Source organism: Aristolochia californica, unplaced genomic scaffold, assembly GCF_029961685.1.
Source record: "Aristolochia californica isolate CCGP_79_NKW_82.1479 unplaced genomic scaffold, dmAriCali1.0.hap1 SCAF_5, whole genome shotgun sequence".
Lineage (NCBI taxonomy): Eukaryota > Viridiplantae > Streptophyta > Magnoliopsida > Piperales > Aristolochiaceae > Aristolochia > Aristolochia californica.
Window position 1 is genome coordinate 2782916 of NW_027182214.1, and position 18650 is coordinate 2801565.

The 18650-nt window shown below is 36.0% G+C and overlaps 2 protein-coding genes across 2 annotated transcripts; one reads left to right on the top strand and one right to left on the bottom strand.

Moving 5' to 3' along the window:
* Positions 1 to 2737: 2737 nt before the first annotated feature.
* Positions 2738 to 7802, bottom strand: LOC137966080 (pentatricopeptide repeat-containing protein At2g36240-like). Its single transcript, XM_068812552.1, has 4 exons — positions 7553 to 7802; positions 4339 to 6407; positions 4115 to 4254; positions 2738 to 3825 (listed from the first exon to the last, which is right to left on the bottom strand). The coding sequence occupies exon 2, from the start codon at positions 6237 to 6239 to the stop codon at positions 4740 to 4742; it is 1500 nt and encodes a 499-aa protein (XP_068668653.1). The 5' UTR covers positions 6240 to 6407; positions 7553 to 7802; the 3' UTR covers positions 2738 to 3825; positions 4115 to 4254; positions 4339 to 4739.
* Positions 7803 to 10183: 2381 nt separating this feature from the next.
* LOC137965738 (hexosyltransferase GAUT11-like) lies at positions 10184 to 17381 on the top strand. The gene is made up of 2 exons (XM_068812070.1): positions 10184 to 10787; positions 15548 to 17381. Exons 1-2 carry the CDS (start codon positions 10638 to 10640, stop codon positions 17000 to 17002), a joined length of 1605 nt encoding a protein of 534 aa, XP_068668171.1. The 5' UTR covers positions 10184 to 10637; the 3' UTR covers positions 17003 to 17381.
* Positions 17382 to 18650: the final 1269 nt, after the last annotated feature.

An 18650-nucleotide genomic window follows, 5' to 3' on the forward strand; every position in this document is an offset into this window, starting at 1 on the left:
CGTTTGTTCACAAACCCAGAAAATAAATGAAAACCGGGAGCAGTCAAATTTTGGGAGCCATTAGAAATTTAGGGGTGATAAATCGATCTATGAGGGTGTGGATAATTAGGAAGTCTCTTACTTGCATTTAAGAGTATTTGGTTGTAGAACATTAATAAATTTACCAAGGAACATAGAAGCAAATGAGATATTTCAAAGCACTTCATTGTATATTTCTAAGTTATGGGGGCATAGGTTCTAGGATTCAAATACCAAAGAATTGCACAAAAGTCAAGATGTAATCTTTTAGAGAAATAAATTGCACAAAAAGGGTGAGAGATCTCAAAAAAGGGTGTTTAGATTGAAGAATGAGGATGGTAAGAACAAGATGAGTTACAAAACACTACTTGTTGTAAAAGGTTTTGAGTAGAGTGTTTGGATTGAAGAATGAGGATGGTAAGAACAAGAAGAGTTACAAAACACTATTTGTTGTAAAAGGTTTCGAGTAGAGAAAGGTATTGATTTTGATGAGATCTATTCACTCATAGTAAAGATATCCTCTATTGAAAAAGGTAAGGAAAACATGGTTTGCAAGTTGAAAAAGAGATTATATGGGTTCATGCAAGAGATAATGGTTTAAGAAGTTTGATTCATTTATAATTAGTCATGAATTTACAAAACCATTGAAAACTATTATGTTTATTTCAAAAAGTATTCATCATCTTCTTTTATTATTCTCCTATTATAAGTTGATGACATGCTCATTGTTGGTTAAGATACTAACTTGATTGACAAGTTATAGAATGGGTTAGACTTTTGATATGAAAGATTTTGGGGCTACCGAAAAATAAACGTGACAAGGTGAAAAAGAAGTTATGGTTGTCACAAGAGAAGTATACTAAAAAATTACTTGAGAAATTCAATATGCAGAATGCAAAAGTTATAGCTACACCTCTAGCTAGCCATTTCAAGTTGAACAATAGTTTGTGTTTGGATGATGAGAAGAAAAAATTGGAGAATTTTTTTGGTGTTTCAACAATAAGGAGTTTAATGTATATCATAGTATATACACGACTTGACATAGCATATTGAACAAGACCTTGCAAATTTAGGTAAGCAAATCCCTAAAAGTGAGTTGAGCCAAGTCAAGTCCCTAGAAGCGAGTCAAGTCTTTAGAAATGAGTCAAAGTCGAGTCTCTAGAAGCCAATTAAGTTGAAACGAATCTTTTGGCTTTAGAAGGCCGACTCGAGTGTTAACCTAGACAGAGAAACTTGGTGTGAGTACTTATAAAAGATAGAGTTTTTTTATGATTCTATTAAAGTTCACTAGTTTAAATGTTTAATCGTTTGTCTTTGCTTTATTATTATTCAACGTTGTGGAAACATCTCTTTTAAAGTAACTTTTATTTTAAGTCTTGAGATTTATGTAACTTTTTGTATGATCATATCACTCTACTTGAATTTTTTTTTTGTTTGAATGTTATAATTCCTACGATGAGAGAATGAAAAAATTTTCTAGTATCAGATGGACACCCCATACTAAAATTTGTACTATGGAATGTTAAAACATATAAAAAATCTTTTACCAGAGAATTTTAAAATTTCACAAGTAGAGCCTATTTTTAAATATTTTTATTTTATATTTATAAAATAAAGAATAAATATTGTTAAAATAGAGTAAATTGAAAGTAAATAATTTATAATCACTAAATACATATAAAATATATAAAAATATAAAAACATATACATAATATAAAAATATACAACTATATAAAATGAGAAGTCCATCTCACTACACAAATGGGAAGGACGCAACGAATGTGCCTCTGACTTTGTTTGCAACTTTAGAAAGAAATGGTGCATCTCATCAAACTTAAACTATAGTTTCATGTCGATCTTGTAGATACTGCATCGCATCGTGAGTCTAACGCAAATCATTCTCAAGCAATTATATACGAATAGAAGACGTTCGAGGTGTCCTCGGAAGAGATGGCTAATCAAAACCCAACTCCTTGATGTAGCCTGATCTATGACACAAACTGCACTATCGCCCACATATAATTGTTGGACTATGTAATAATTTTAAAAAGAAAGATCCTAGTTCAGATAGAACATATAAGTACATTGGTGTTTTAATATCAACCTTAAATTTTTAATATTACGCAAACCTTACTTCAAATTCCCTTGCTACAATAAATAAATATGATTTCAAAGTAATAGCTCAAAAATGCTTAGCTCTTTGGAAAATGGCTTCTCAAATCTTGAAATTTAAACAACAAAATCAATTTCAAAGTATAGGGATTTTTGGAAGTGGTGGTAGAAGCCTAAAGAATAGAGAATTGTGTTATTTGAGGTGAAATTAACTTAAATCAATTGTTCTCAACATTTCAAAGTTGAACTTGGTAAGAGATAATTTGCCCTTTTACAACTAAAAAAATGTAAGAAAATACTTAAATGTTTCTTTCATGTGTTTTTAATTACATAGATAACTCACTTATCGATTTTGAAGATCTACCTTCGCCAAATTAAATCTTTCAACCTCCTTTTGCAATTCTTTCTATTATCAATTGTTCCCCTTCTTCAATCATTCAACCTTTTTGAATTGGTCGGTCGAATAGGTCTTTATTGTAAGTGTTTTCTCGAGTAATAAACACAAGATCTTCTTCATCCAAAATTTATATAAGATTATTGTAATAATAAGAAAGATATCTTGCTTTCTTAACAACAAAATATTGTTCAACAAGAATTTCCAATTCATTTCAAAATATTTTTCGTTTTAGTTTGAAGACTCCTTTCCAAAAGAGAGAGATTGCCCCTAAGCTTTTTGATAGTGGGCGTCCATTCAGTGTTAAGAAATTATTCCCACTAAACTTATTTTATTAGAATTAAACCCCCTCTAATTTTCTGACGAAATGGACAATCTACTTCTAATATTACTTCTAATATGACCTGTTTTTCCCCTTCCTCCCTACCACTGAACAGTGAAGCCGACAAACCAGAATCCTTCGTTCCTGCCATTGGGAGCATTGCAAGCGGGGCCCTAATTGCTCAAGTTTCCAAATATCGTAGGAGCGGCCGCGAAAGGAAAGCCTTCGTCACGAAGGAAATTCGAGTGCCGCCGTACTGCTCTACAGGGACGAGAGCAGGTGAGAAGTCTCTTTCACCCTGCTTTACGTGTCCACCACGCCTTCTGCTTTATTAATAGAGATAATCTGCAGCTTCACTCACTCACTAGTCACCAACGAGACGACAACTACGCGCAGTTGCTGAGAGGGAGAATCTGCTAAGATGGTTTACCGCGACGATTCCAAAAGTCAGTTCGGGATGACCGACGGGGACAAAAGGTTGCAGCTCCCGAACGTCACTTGGATTTCTCTGGCGCCCGAGAAGGCCGACACTCCAACGCCATCCCCAGTTGAGGAGGGGGAGAGCCGGATGAAGAAGATTTTGCGGACGGCCGGGAAAGTTGCGTTCGTAGCTGTGGCCGGCGTTGGACTTGTAGCTTTGGGCGCGTTGCTGATAATGGGAGCTTCTGCATCTCCGGATTTTGAACCGCCGGAAGATGGTGGGAAGAAAGATGAGGAGAAAATGATGAAGAGACCTCACGAAGTAGGTTATATGCCCAGACGTGAATTCGAAGCTGACCCTCGTGGTCATTTCCGTGACCTTCGCGAGAGGATGAAACTCGCCCGTTCTTTGGGTTGAACACTCTGTGTAACTCCTGTCATCCTTTTGTGTGTTTTCTTAATTAAGTTGCTTACTATGCAACAGAGATCGTTTACACCTGTCTGTGAATCCCACGTCTCTTTTTCCTCAGGTCATATAACCAAATCGATTCTGCTTCATCTGTAAAATTAAGACGGTCTCGTCCGTTCACAAACCCAGATAATAAATAAAAATCAGGAGCAATCAAATTCTGGAAGCCATTACAAGGAACGGCTTTTAAACCAACAAAATAAGAGTTTGGTAAAAGAAATAATCAGCTGAGCATATAATGAAGATTATAATACAAGTAATATATCTTTACAATTAAATCTCTAGATAGGCACAGCTTGAGCACATTTCCACCAGGGAAGAAGTAAAATAAGGAAAAGAGAAACAGAAACACTCTAGTGGTACAAAGACTGAAACTCACCTGCTTGACAGAACTGTCTGATAGTTGATAAATGGTAGCTGAAGGCTCAAACAGCCAAGCATGATGCAAATTTTCGAGCCTATCCACAATTCTCCATGAATTTTAAATATGGAAAGGAATTAGGTAAGCAGAGATTCTTCCTGTTAAAGATAAGCACTATAGCAATTATTTTTCCATCTATCAACTTTCACAGTCAAATGAAATCTCATAGAAAAGAGAATTACCAGAATAAAAATGTTTCATGCTGTTGACTGCTTTTATCCAGACATACTTGTTCCTACTGCTTTGCACAAATGTTCTTATTGTCATGAACTTGAGAATCAATAATTGGACCCAACAACAGACTCCCAATTTCCATATATTCTCAAAAAAAATATCTATCACAGTAAAACCAGCCAAGTCGCTTGTTAACTATTTATCTACTATCCCAAGATTAGGTAAAGGGGGATTTTGTTGAATAAGTGGCTGGATGCCAGTATAAACCTTCCTCACATGCCATACCGTAATCTGTCTATTCTTATGTAGAGCAAATGGAGGAAAAGATTTGTTTTATAATGTAAAATTTGTATTAAGTATAATCGGTACAGGGTTATATGATGTCCATGTACCCAGCCACATTATGCTGTCAGCCATCCCTAACACCTTTTCTGCGATGACTTAACTTATTGCAATCACGTAACCCATCCATCAAGAGATTATAGGTTGCAATATCAGGAAGGAACCCTCCATCCAACATCTCTTCAACAATTGACTCCCCCTCTTTCTTCATCCTTTCTCTCATAAATCCATGGACCAATATCTGATACGTCATGGCTTCTGGATCTAAACCTTTCTTGGAAGCCAACAACCTCAGTTGATTTGCATCTCTTGTCCTTCCCACATCACACATAGCTCCAAGAAGACAAGTAAAAGTCACGTAATCAGGCAGAATAGCTTCTTTCAGCATCCTCCGTGTCAATAGAACTCCATTGTCTATCTTCCCCATATTCCTCAAATTTTCTATGACAGTTGTACAAGCAACAACACCCGGGTTATGCCCTTTCTCCCATTGTTTATCCAAAACCTCCAATGCCTTCTCCACCTTCCCATCACTACAGAGTGCATCAACAAGACTAAAACAATCAAAGCCACTCGGAACAGCTTCTTTCTTTAGTAAATCAATGAACAGTTCATATGCTTCAACAACCTTACCTTCTCTACACAACCCATCAAGTAATATTTCACAAGTAGAAATAGAAAAACTGCATCCCAAATCAAGCATTTCATATGCAATCCCAATCCCATCTTTGAACTTCCTTTCTCTAAAAAACCCACCAATTAAAGTATTAAATGTAACAACATTTGGATCACAGCCTTCAGTTCTCCGCATCTCTTTAAAAACATCCATTGCCAAGTTCAACATTGAATTCCGACAGTAACTACTAATCAAGATATTGAAAGTGCATACATCTGCTTTAATTTTATCTTTCCTCATATTATCATACATTTCAATGGCACTTTTGTGTTTCTGATGTCGAACAAAACCATTGATCAGTATATTGTAAATAGTTACCTTGGGTTTTCCATCAATGGATTTCTGCATTTTATAAAATGCACTCAATGCTTCATCCAACTTACCAACCAGACAGTAACACTCAATTGCATATTGGAAGATTGTTTCTAAATGAGGGCAACAGAAGATGCTATCATCTGAACATGGACATGGATTTGAAACAATGACATCAAGAATAGGACCAAGATCATTAAATCGATGGGTGACTGCAAGCGTTCGCACCATCCATTCATAGGTGGAATGGTCATGCCGGAATGAGTCAACAGTTTGAGCCCATTGGAAAATTTGGAGGTCAAATTGTGTGAATCTTGGATGATGATGGAGCTTGTTTTTAAGAAAATGGAGAAGTTGTTTAGGGGTAAAAGAGAGATTCAGATGGACTGAGAGAAATTGAGTGAGAAGATTTTGAGGAGTGGAGCAGAGAGAGACAGTAGGGAGAGGAACCAGGGGCTTTTCAGAAGATTGAATTAAACAGGGTTTAGCATTTTCAGTGCCAGGGACCCTTGGATGGGTTAGACTGGAATGTGTGTGAGGCTTTTTGGGAAAGGAAAGGAATTTGGAGAGTTTTTTCATTATCCAAAGCAGATAAAAGCAAGTAACAGCTCATGGTTTAACTCAACACAGGAGGTTCAACTCACTCCACGATACTGTAGTACACCATTTCTATTCTGCAACGTCAGTTCATTCTTCCAGGCTCTTCAAAAGCAGAACTTTTCAGCATTTAATCTCTCAACTTCCTACCTGCACAATACCATTGTACCACATTTCTAAGCTGCAATGTGATGACATGATCCAATCTCTTCCAAAGCATAACTTTTCAGCATGTATGTTCTCTCAACCAAAGAATCTAAAATATACAAAAACTGACAATGCAACACAAGAAAACAGAGCTGGCTAGATAAGAACTTTATCATATCGTATTCAAATAATTAACTGATAGTAAACTATTGAGAAAATGGGCTTGATCCTAACAGCTAGGCCTGACCACACATGTTCATTTCTAAACAGAGTAGGGCTGGAGTTGAACAAATAACATGCTGAATTATGAGAGTTGGGCCTAGTCAAACACTCATATTATATAAAAGAAAATCACAATTAATACTCATGTAGCACACAACTTAAGAGATGCTGCAGGAAGGTAAACCAGAAAACATAAACACAATACAAAGGGCATGGAATTAGTCAAAATGGAAAGAGTTTCATGAAGTAACACACAATGATAATTTTCAAAGAAAATAAGACATTGTGTTCTAGCTTAAATCAGAAACAAATAGTGTTGGAAGCCTAAATTTCCAGGGTAATCAACGTTAATCTCAACTAGTTCTATGTAGTTCGCATAACTAGCTCTTTTTCTGTTCTATAACTGGCTCTGTTCCTGTTCTTTTTGTTTTTTCTCCCTTCCCGGATGCCTGGTCTCCTAGAAGTAAAGTAATTTCCATTATCTCCAGCAAATTAAATCAAGCGAAGAATAACAATCAGAAGTACAGAATATAAAGAACATTCTGCTGTTATAGATTGAGATAGTACAATTAGATGACATACAGACAAAGCAACCACGGTTGTGCTGTGTCAGATGGAGAGTGCATTGTGAATATGCAGACAAAACAGCTAAATCGGCAACATGGAAAAGAAAACCTATTCGAAGAAATATACATGGTTTATGTAGTTTCTGCTTTAGTAATAACTTGATATTACAAATAAAGTGTCACAGGACGAATAGGAGCACATGGATCCTTTCTCTTATCTTCTCTTTCACTTTCAGTTTCCCATCTTACTCCGATTTCCATCGTCACATTGTATCAGAGCAGAGGTTTCGAGATGGAGAGAGAAAAGAAGAAAGAGAAGAAGAAGAGGAAGAAAAAGAAGGAAAAGAAGAAGGAGTTAACCTCTTTTTTGCATAAAGCCATGCTGTTGCTCTGTCCAGGTCTAAGTCTGGCATCTTCCTCCTTTAACTTCTACTTTCATCTCTTCCTCTGTTTTTGTTCTCGAAAAATTGGATCTTTCCCCCCCCCCCCCTGGTTTTTCCGTAAAATCCAAAGCTCCCTGCCTCGGCTTTCTCCTAATTCCCAGTGCGCAGCGTCATCTTCTTCATGGAGGGCTTTCAATCTCTCTCTTTCCCTAAATGCTCACTCTCTGTTGTTCCAGTCATCGCTTCGAAATCCTCTTTTCTCTTCATTTCTGGCTTTTTAGAGGTCCGCGGACTCCTGAAAAAGTTCACGTATATTTTTCTAAGAAATTGATTTGAGGGAAAGAATTTTCCATTCTCTCAAGAAATTGATTTCCAATTCTGCTTTCAGAGATCTTTTTCCCAATAAGCATTTTCCAAAATCCAATTTTACAGAAAACTCCTTCTGTTTCAGAAAATCTATGGAAATACTCCGTAAATTCCTGAAAAGAGAGTAAAATTCTAGAAAACTCTAAAATCTTGAGAATACTATAAAATCCAAGAGAAATACCAAAGAAAGTTCAAATTTTCAGAGAATACTATAAAATCCAAGAGAAATACCAAAGAAAGTTCAAATTTTCAGAAAATTTCCCAAAAATCTAAAAAAAAAAACCCAAAATATTTAGAAAATTCCAAGAAAAATATCAAAGTTTGATTTAAATATTTTAAACTCGAGTTCGAGCCTAAAATTGTTATCGAACTTGAGCTTCAACATTCATTTAAACTTTTCAAAAATATAGAGTTCGAGCTCCAACATACATTTAAAATTTTTCAAAAAATATATGTCAAATAAATTTTACATAAAATTGGGCATACATTTTACATAAAATTAGGCATGACCTCTACTTAAAATTGGGCATAAGGGTGGCATCAAATCCAGTTGAGTCCAAACCTTCTTATGTTCGAGTTAAGCTTGATTTAAATATTTCGAACTCGAGCTCGAGCCGACCCTAACCTCAAACCTAAAATTGTAATCGAGCCTGAGCCTAATAATTTTAACCGAGTTCGAGTTCGAGCTTAACCTACATTTAATACTCTAGATCAAATGTATGTTAAATAAATTATATATAAAATTATGCATACATTTAAAAAAAAAATGATAGGGAGGTTTAGGATTGAATCTTGATAATGAATTAGAACGCACCAATATTAATCTTTTTTACCCCAAATATTGTTTAGTTTATTTTATAATTTTTGAATCTCCCCATAAATTTACTATGACCTCCTTAGTGCCACTGGTTGAAAATTTATATTCTAGGAATGACTAAAAATGTTTTCCAATGTTACATATTTCCAAAAAGTCCTTTAAATAAAATCCTATTACTATTAGTGACTTACTAGAAAATTACAAAAAATATTTTAAAATTTTTTTAGGAAAGTTAAATGGATCTCTTATTGCCTCTTCTAGGAAAACAAATAAAAATTAATAATCAATATATCATATTACTATACTTATTGATAAATTTTTAATCAAATAAAATATCAAACACAAAATTGCTATGAAAATTGCGTCATGCTAAAAGTATTGCAATATCAACTATCAAATACATATTCAAAAAATTTCTATAGGGTTTTCTAACCCATATTGGCAAGAAAATCTTACTTAGAAAATTATATGATTTTTTTAATAAGAATTTTCAATTAGAAAATGATTCCAAAAAACATGATGCAGTAATAATCCCTAAAAACGTATTTCTACTAAAAACATATTTTCAATATTTTTTGAAAAAAACACTAATAGTCCTTAGAAATGTATTTCTATTAAAATATCTTTTCAATTTCTTCAAGAGCCACGAGGAAGGGACAGCCGGAGTTTAAGAAAGAGTTTTTTTTTTTTTCACTTTCTTATGATCTCGCACGTGCGAAATCGTCTTTGAATAGGAGGGGGGTGGGTGGGGAAGGAGTCTAGCGGTTTGAAGCCACCCCTAATCGTTCCTATATGACCCGACCTATGATACTGAGAATCGGGAGTCCTATTTTTCTATCGCTTTGTTTGAGTTGAAACATGTTTAACTTATGCATGACTCAAACATACCACGTTCGATTGAATAATTTATCGTAAATTGATATATATATATATATCTATATAATTAGACTTTAATATAAAAATATTTAATCAATTTAATAAAATTATTTATTTAAACAAATGATAGACTCCAAAAGTTGTAATGAGCCATGAATAAGTGTGGCCTTCCTATGGGACATTAAGAAGAATTACTCTGGCTTGGACCATCTAAATATTTTTATAATATAATAATAATAATCATAATATCTTATTTATAATAATAATAATAATAATAATAATAAGAATTATGTATATGGTGATATGCACACTCAAGATTCGAGGTACCGATAATTTATAATAATTTTTAATAAGAGAAAATTAATGGTGGGCCCACAGGAGGGTTCATTCCAAAAAGTTAACCAATGAAACAGTCGAATTCTATCAAAGATTGACCCGAGATCTTGAAAGGGGGTGGGCCCACTTCGTTGAGAGCATCGGTGTTGCTATTGGATTCTCAGTTCTCTCTTTGTCTCGTACTCCTTCATTGCCTTTCACAAGCAAACTCGAGATTCAACGAAAGCAACCCAGAACTCCACCAGTTTTCTCTCTCTCAGTTTTTGAGTGTGGAAATTAATTGCAAGAGGAGTGCTTTGCTGACTGAGTCACAGCTGATAGTCAGATTCCTCAATTAATAAACCCCGCCTCCTTCTCCAGTTTTAGAAAATACAGAGATATTTTCTCTGGAATTCGCATCTTCCCACCAAATCTTTGCTTTCTTTCCAAAATATATCCGTCCTTGCTTGTTAGATTGGTTGCTTGTTAGATTGGTTGTGGGAGTGTCCCACTTGGGCATGCTTTTATTCTTCAGCTTCATGTGAAAAAAACGGCTTGTACGAGGCCCTGTTGCAGCTAGTCCTCTTGTGAAGAAAAGCCGGGTTTTAAGCATTTTCTTCCTTGTGTCAGGTATGGGTTTATTTGGGTTTTTTATTTGATGGTGAATTAAAGAGGATCGTGGAGAGCGATGCGGCGGCGAGCGGCGGAATTCCGACGCCCGGCCCGGCGGAGAATTTCGAATTGGATCGTGGCTCTTCTGGGATTGTTTCTTATCGTGGGTTTCGGTCTGTTTGTTCTTCATCATCAGCACCAAGAGGCATTTGAACAGCTAATCCAGGTATGAACAGGATCATGTCGGTGGATCCGTCTCTACTTGGACTCGCACTTGTTACTGCCTTTTCTCTATTGGCCAAAGCTGTCTTCACCCGTGCTATGACCGCTGAACTACGTGTTTAACTGATTTTATTTTTTGTTGATGTGCCCGATGGGATATTTTTCTTGAACCGTGATAAAAACAGAGAGAACATTATCTTCGGCCATTTGTTGCTCATAGTTACTGGATTCTGTTTTTTACAATTGGAAATGCATGCCTTGATGTGTTTTAAATTTTAACGATAGCTTCAGTGATGATACTTGAAATTTGTTGGATCCGTTATCTCAATGCTTGCTTTGTGCTAAAACTTTTCCAAATCGAGCAGCGACTAATTTTAAGTTTGGGTTACTATAATTCACTCGGAAAATGATTGATGAATCCTATTTGGAGGATTTAGTTAGATGAGTTTGATATAATCTGGCGTTATTTACTGATTTTTTATTGTTTATAAGCTCCAACGTCCTTGGAGGCATGTTGCAATCTCTAATCTTTTAAAAAAAAATAAGATAAGATAAATTTTCCTTTGGTGGATTATTATCTGGAAATTCTGCTGATTAGAGACAAAGGTAAAGATAAAAGAAAATGGAAAAATTTGTAAAAATAGATATTGGTTTAATCTGGATATTTTATTTCAATGAATTAAGTCTCCAGGCTCCAGAAATTGATAGAAAATGATATCAGAATTTGGTGACAGAGGAGCTCTATGCAGGAAATGAAAAGAGAAGTATCTTACACAACATTACTCACCAAATAACATGGTGATGGATATTTGGCTTCATTCACCTGTTGCAGTGTAGAGAACTACCTAGACCTCTACCTCATTACCGCTGTTTCCTTTGCCATCAGTGTGTAGATGTTTGAGTTAAAGCCTGATTTTATGCATTCCTTTAGATCCGTGTTCTATTTCAACATCCACTTGATCTGTCGTGGGTTGCTTTATCCAACTAGATACACTCTTCACATGAATGGGGCCGGACAGAAGCCTTTTTAGATTAAGAGGTTTATGCATCAATTCACCCAGTCTAAGCCTCTTCATTATTTTTTATATCTTTTGACAGATTAGGTCTCCTTCATCTTTGTTATATGAATTTTAAGTTACAGTGAATTTTTTCTGCAGTAGAACAGATTGAGAAGGTCCTTTGTGTTCACATATCACTTTTTATTGCTCTAAACATCTGGCACTTCTTTGGAGCCACTTGTTTTAGGTTATAATCTGTTATAGCTTATGTATCTGATCTGCTGTCATTTTTTAGGCCAACAATTTAACATAGTTGAGGTTAGACTGTGATGCGTATGTAGGTTTACTTGGAAGGAGCTGGAACTACCAGACTCATTTGTCTGTGGCTGACTTATTCTCTCATTCTGCATATCATTACTGGCCAAGTTTGTTATGGAGATGGGTCTTAATATATATATATATTTTGAAATAGTGGGTCTTAATATTTATTGTTAAATATAGATGAGAGTTGTCATTCAAAAAAAAAAAAAAAAAAAGATGGAGGAAATTCTGGGGGATATTTCAATTGTAGTGTTATTTGTGGACCTTTAATTCAGAGAGAACTTGCTGTGAACTTTAAGGTGAGATGTTATTTAATGTTTATGCACAGGCTGCAAACGTTATATTTTAGGTGAACAGCACAGAAGTAGGATGTGGTTGTGTGGGATGTGAGCAACCTGAATTTCTATCGATAATGGTACATTTATTATCACTTTCCCTTGCCTGAGAATTCTCTTTAGGATGAGGTTGAAACTGGTCATGTCAAGCATTATCAGCTTATCCTGGACATAGGTGCCTGCTGTTGTAGTGTATTACTATTCACATCTGTTGCCTATACAAAATCCTATGACCGTGGGTTAAATTGGTCTAGATTGATAACTTAAAACTTCTCCCAAACTTTAAATAATTGAACATCAGAGTTTTTCCAGGAAACATTTAACTTCTACTTTGAAAGTCATCTAACTTGCAAATTCTAGTAGCTGCATATAGTAATATTGGGTAGATTGCAACATCTGATATGTAAAATTTCTCTTGTTTTTGTTTATCGAGTATTATTATGTCTTCTTAAGTCATGTAAGAAGTGTGGTTTTTCTTTAATGAAAAGAATAAGTTGCCAAAAAAATAAATTTGTCATGCGTTAAGTGGTTTGGCTTATTTGTGTGCTTTCTCTCATTTCCTTGTATACATGTTAATGAATCACATGAAGCCTTTTCCCTCAGTGTGTCGTCTTGATGTCACATGAAAAACACAGCATAGCATACAGACTTCAAGTGGCTAGATGAGTCAAGTCACTGATTATCATCCTTGCCATCAGCATATCACTAGAGCCTTATATATCTGATCCATCATATACTTGTTCCATAAGAGATGTTAAAATACCAGTCAGGGGTATTTTGGTCGTTTCACACATTACATTTTTCTCTTGTAGTATGTCTATTAGATAGACAATGCCTTATTTTATCTCTGGTTCAATTTTCATTCATTTTAGGCATGTATTTTAGGAGATAAATAATTTTGAGTGTTGAGGGGTATTTTTATCTTTTTATAAAATATCACTTGAAACATGATTAGAAAGGAGGGTGTGCCTTTCTGGCACTCTCTCCAAGGCATCAAGGCTGCTCTTCTTCCAGGCCTTCTTTTCTCCTCTTTTTTCTTCTATTTTCTCCCTAAATCTCCTATTTTTCATGGTATCAGAGCAGTAACACACGTCTTGGGCTGATTTCTTTCAATTTTGTGAACCTTCTCTCCATTTTCAACAATGTCCTTGAAGATTTTTTCCAGATTCCTGGACTGGTATTTTAACAAGAGGTTTGGCCAATCCAGGCAATTAATTGAAGCAAATATCCTGTTAAGTGGAACAATGGATATAGGATAGACAAGATGTTATTTTCATCATATAATAGATTTTAGTTCCCTCTTTTGTTTCTTGCATAACTTCTTGGAGAAAAATAATTTCACATTCATTTTTTGGGGTAAAATTATTGGGATCTTTCTTAAGCTGGTAGCTGATCTTACCGGCTCTGCAAAAAACCTGGCTACATGCGCCTTTCTCTCTTGCTAGACACATTTAGCTTCCTGAAGCTGCTTTACACAGGGAGAGTAACACATATCTCCTGTGTATTCATGGAACCATACTATCAAATCTACAAACAGTGTAGGCAACACACTTGCTAGGGGTGGGGTTTCCTCACAACAGCTTGTTTGAAGGAAAACACCCTTCCCCAGGAGTAGCATATTGGCACTTGCATTGTATTTGCTATTCCCTGTTTTTTTTTTTATTTCTTTTCCTGGATTATTTCCTCCTATCTTGTGCTTCACTGCTTTGAAATTTTTGTTCCTTTAATAAAACCTCTGTCATTGTGATACATAAAAAACTAATAAGCATGTTCTAAGGCCCCAAATCGGTACAGCGAGCAGGAGATCATGAATCCCAAATTGCATAGAAGACACTTAAAGCTGACACTGGAGTGCAGTTTTTAACTTGTATGAGTGAGGATGACACAATTAAGACTGAGGAGGTTGTTGCGTTGTTGATTTATGTGACTTGGCTGACTCTCTTCTTCATTTTTTTCTTGTGACAGAAACTTTGGGCTTAACTGAGAAATACAATCATGATGGTTGCTAGTTTGCTTCTGAGTGCACTGTTATTTAACTTTTTCAGTTGCACAATTTCAAGCTTCATGAAAGTATATGACATGTATGGGTGTTTAAGGCTTATCAACATAAGAAGACAAAATTTTTGATCTCTTTAGAGGCAGAAAGACAAATTCACTAATTCTTTATGAAAATTTGTGTCTAGGAATGTTTGCATGACGCTGCTGCTTGTCCTCTTGGTCATATGGTTTTTCTTCTAGCAGTGGTTGCTCAAAATCTGGCTTGGATGGGTATCTTATAGGAAGCAATTGTTAACTAGTTAATGGTGCTAAATGTATGTGATCACCACAAGGTCAACCTGTAATACAAAGATGGCATTAACGCGAGAGGTCTATTTGGATCTCTGAATGAAATCAGCTGGTATGGAGCAGTCCAATCTTCAGGAAAATTGTAGCTATCACCCTTTAGGATCACGGTAAGTATTGCAACGGGACAGCTGCAGCTGGTATCCATAATTTCAGGGGATTGGTAGAAGGAACAGTGAGTTGCAACTTTTTGCGTATTTTCTATGATAAAAATTGGGTGACTAAGAAGGTTGACATTATTTTTGCTTCAGTTGGATGTGATACAAATAACACTGGCTGATACTTTTTGACTGAGTAAGAAGGGCTCACTCAAATTGGTATTTTGCAAAATCTCAACTTTTTCTTGCATGTGTTAATGGGAATAAATCCACATATGCTAAAGTTAACAAACATCCTGTGGTCACGAATTGGGAAAATGCCTCCTAATCTTGGCTTGTCAATGTGAATTTGTGTACCCAACTTTAACATGGAATCAGAGCAGAACATTTGTTATGTTGGCCCTAGTTTTGTCCCATTGAATTTGTACCTCATATTAGGCCTGTTGACCATTTTTTTTGGATTGGAAGAGTGAGAGAGAGAGAGAGAGAGAGAAAGCATCTAAATATTAGAATGCATGGTTGCAAGTACCAATTGCATTTGCTCTTTGCAATTTCCTAGCAATCATATTATACTTGTTACAAGTACATAATTGGCTGGTTTACTGTCAAATACAATAAAATGCCTATATTTTTTACTCCTTTGAAGATTAAATTATCTCCTTTTTGCAGGACAAGGATGAGTTTACCAAAGAGGTCCCGCACACAAAAGTAAACTTCACAGAAGAAATTATGAGTGCCACATCTTTTGCACGACAATTGAGTGAACAAATAACACTAGCTAAAGCTTATGTAATCATTGCAAAAGAGCACAACAACCTCCAGCTTGCTTGGGAACTGAGCACACATATTCGGAGCAGCCAGCTATTACTCTCTAAAGCAGCCATGAGAGGGACTCCCATTACACTTCTAGAAGCTGAGTCCTTGGTTAAAAGACTATCTTCTCTAATCTATAAGGCTGAAGACTCACATTATGATGTTGCAACAATAATAATGACCCTAAAGACCCATATCCAAGCCCTGGAAGAACGTGCAAGTGCTGCCACTGTCCAAAGTGTGGCTTTTGGTCAATTAGCTGCTGAAGAAATTCCCAAAATTCTACACTGTCTGAACACCAAATTAACAGTTTATTGGCTGAGCGAAGCTGAGATACAGAAACTTGCAGAAGAACAGCTGAACTCTCCTCGGCTAGTGGATAACAACCTCTATCATTTCTGCATCTTCTCAGGTAATGTATTGGCTGCTTCTGCAGTGGTTAATTCTACAATATCAAATGCAGATCATCCCAAACAGTTGGTCTTCCATTTAGTCACAGATGAGGTCAATTATCGGGCCATGCAAGCTTGGTTTCTCATGAATGACTTTTTGGGGTCAACCATAGAGGTTCGGAATGTCAAAGAGTTTACCTGGCTAAATGCATCTTACTCTCCCTTGGTTAAGCAGCTTCAGGAAGCTAAAACACAAACTTACTATTTTACTTACTCTTCAGATTTGAACACTGAGCCGAGGTTTAGGAACCCTAAATATATTTCTTTGTTGAATCACTTGCGGTTCTATATCCCTGAAATATATCCCTCCCTAGAGAAGGTGGTGTTCTTGGATGATGATGTGGTTGTTCAGAAGGATCTGACCCCACTGTTTTCATTGGATCTGCATGGGAATGCCAATGGCGCTGTTGAAACTTGTCTTGAGGCATTTCATCGGTATTATAAATACCTCAATTTCTCAAATCCCATTATTGGAGAAAATTTTGATCCGCAAGCCTGTGGGTGGGCTTTCGGGATGAATGTCTTTGATCTCATGGCATGGAAGAAAGCAAATCTCACAGCACTGTATCACTACTGGCAAGTACAAAATTCCGATTGGATGCTTTGGAAATCAGGAACACTTCCACCTGGTCTTCTTGTGTTTCATGGTTTCACTGAGCCACTTGATCGGAGGTGGCATGTGTTGGGATTAGGTTATGATCCCAGCATCGATGAACGGCTGATAGAGAGTGCTGCTGTTGTGCACTACAACGGAAATATGAAACCCTGGTTGAAGTTGGCTATTGGAAGGTATAAGCCTCTATGGGATCGGTATGTAAACCAAACACACCCTTTCATCCAGGATTGTGCTTTGCATTGAAAAAGTTAATCCGCTTTAGCAGGCAAAAAAAGTTTCTGCCTGATCCTGACAAATATCCTTCTTTGTTTTTTCGTGTAGAAATATAAAAAGTAGTATATTTATACAATTAGTAAGGGGGTGAAAATAGGCGGCTGTGGTTTTTGGCTGGAATGAATTCAATTTTGATGAGTTGGGGTTCAATGTTCCTTTCAGTTTCTAGGATTGGATTCTTTAGCAGGCAGCAATTTTGTGTAATAATTTGCTTCAGTCAATTAGTTGTATCTGCACTTGAACATTTTTTGTAATTTAACCAGGTATGATCTGGTGATAATTGTAAAACAAGCTGCACTAAGCCCTGTTTTTCTGTGGGGCTTGCTGCAAAATATTTAGTCAGCCGTTGCACTAATTGTGTGGCTTCTGCCATCTTCTTTTTCCGTCCATATAAGTTGGGAAATAACAGTATACACTAACAGGTAGTGTGGAGTAAAGCAAAATACTCTTGTTCACTGTTTGTGGTGTCCTATGTGACTCTCCACCACATTTTGATTCACTGCGACCTCTCTCATTGGGTCAGGTCCAATTCTATGTCAAGATTTGATCTTCAAATAGAAGCACTTTAGTACTCTCTCTAGGCTTGGCAGATTGAGGATTTGAGTTTGGTGATATCTCTATGTGGAATGATTAGAAGCACTTTAGATACATTGCCAACCTCCATGCCTAAGGTTTTTGTTTTGCTTTGTGGCTTAAGCATGTACCATTTTCACTTTATTGTTGTAATTGTGGTGGTTAAAAGAGGTTTCAAATGTAATCTAATTTTGGTTGAAGAGTTTACTTCTTTTTAGGTGATTTAAATCAGTTATAAGTTGGTGCAGCAACCTCGGAGAAAACGGAATATTTTTATGAGATTAGTGACTTATCTTGTCTTGTTATAATTAAGTAGTCTCATATTTGTTAATTGTATGAGTGATTGTCTAACTAAAGAGGTCATTGTTTACTTGTCATTATCACCAATCCCTCTTAAGTTTTGTTGTTTGATTACTTGTTTTTTAAATAAAGAAAAAGTTTTGTTGAACCCTGCCGACTAAGTTTATTTTTCCTCCAATTTTGTCAAACATAACATCATAAGTTTTCATTAACCTAAATGACAACTTGTTTAGGCTTATTGTGACCCCAAGTTCCCACTTAGGAGGGGGGGGGGGGGGGGGGGGGGGGGGGGGGGGGTTGTCATCCACTTGAAATTGTCGGGATGCATCTCTTCCTCCTGAAGTTTTTTTCTTCTCCCCTGCTCTCTTCTCCCTCTCGGCTTCTTTGTCTCCTTCTCCCTCTCGTTGTTTTTTTTTCTATGGAAGACTCCGGCTCTGGCACCGAGCCGCCTGATTCTTACACATTGTAACCCCCCATCCCACTTACACTAGGAACACAAAAATGTAAATGACTATCTGTGTAAGACCATAAACACTAATTGGACTATTATTTTCAATTAGGCAACTTAGTTACTGAAAATGGTAATTTTCATTATCAAGCATTTTTTTTAATTTTAATTATATATATATGTTATTAATAATCTATCTTATGTTTTTAAAATAAACTGAAATCATTAATTAATATAATATATATATATTAAACTATATTAAATTACTTATTAGTGTAATAAGCATGTTTGTTTTGG

Excerpts from the sequence above, each read along its gene's own strand:
- LOC137966080 (XM_068812552.1), bottom strand. The coding sequence starts at position 6,239 with ATGAAAAAACTCTCCAAATTCCTTTCCTTTCCCAAAAAGCCTCACACA.
- LOC137965738 (XM_068812070.1), top strand. The coding sequence starts at position 10,638 with ATGCGGCGGCGAGCGGCGGAATTCCGACGCCCGGCCCGGCGGAGAATT. Across the intron at positions 10,788-15,547 it reads CATTTGAACAGCTAATCCAG|GACAAGGATGAGTTTACCAA; the intron begins GTATGAACAGGA and ends TCCTTTTTGCAG.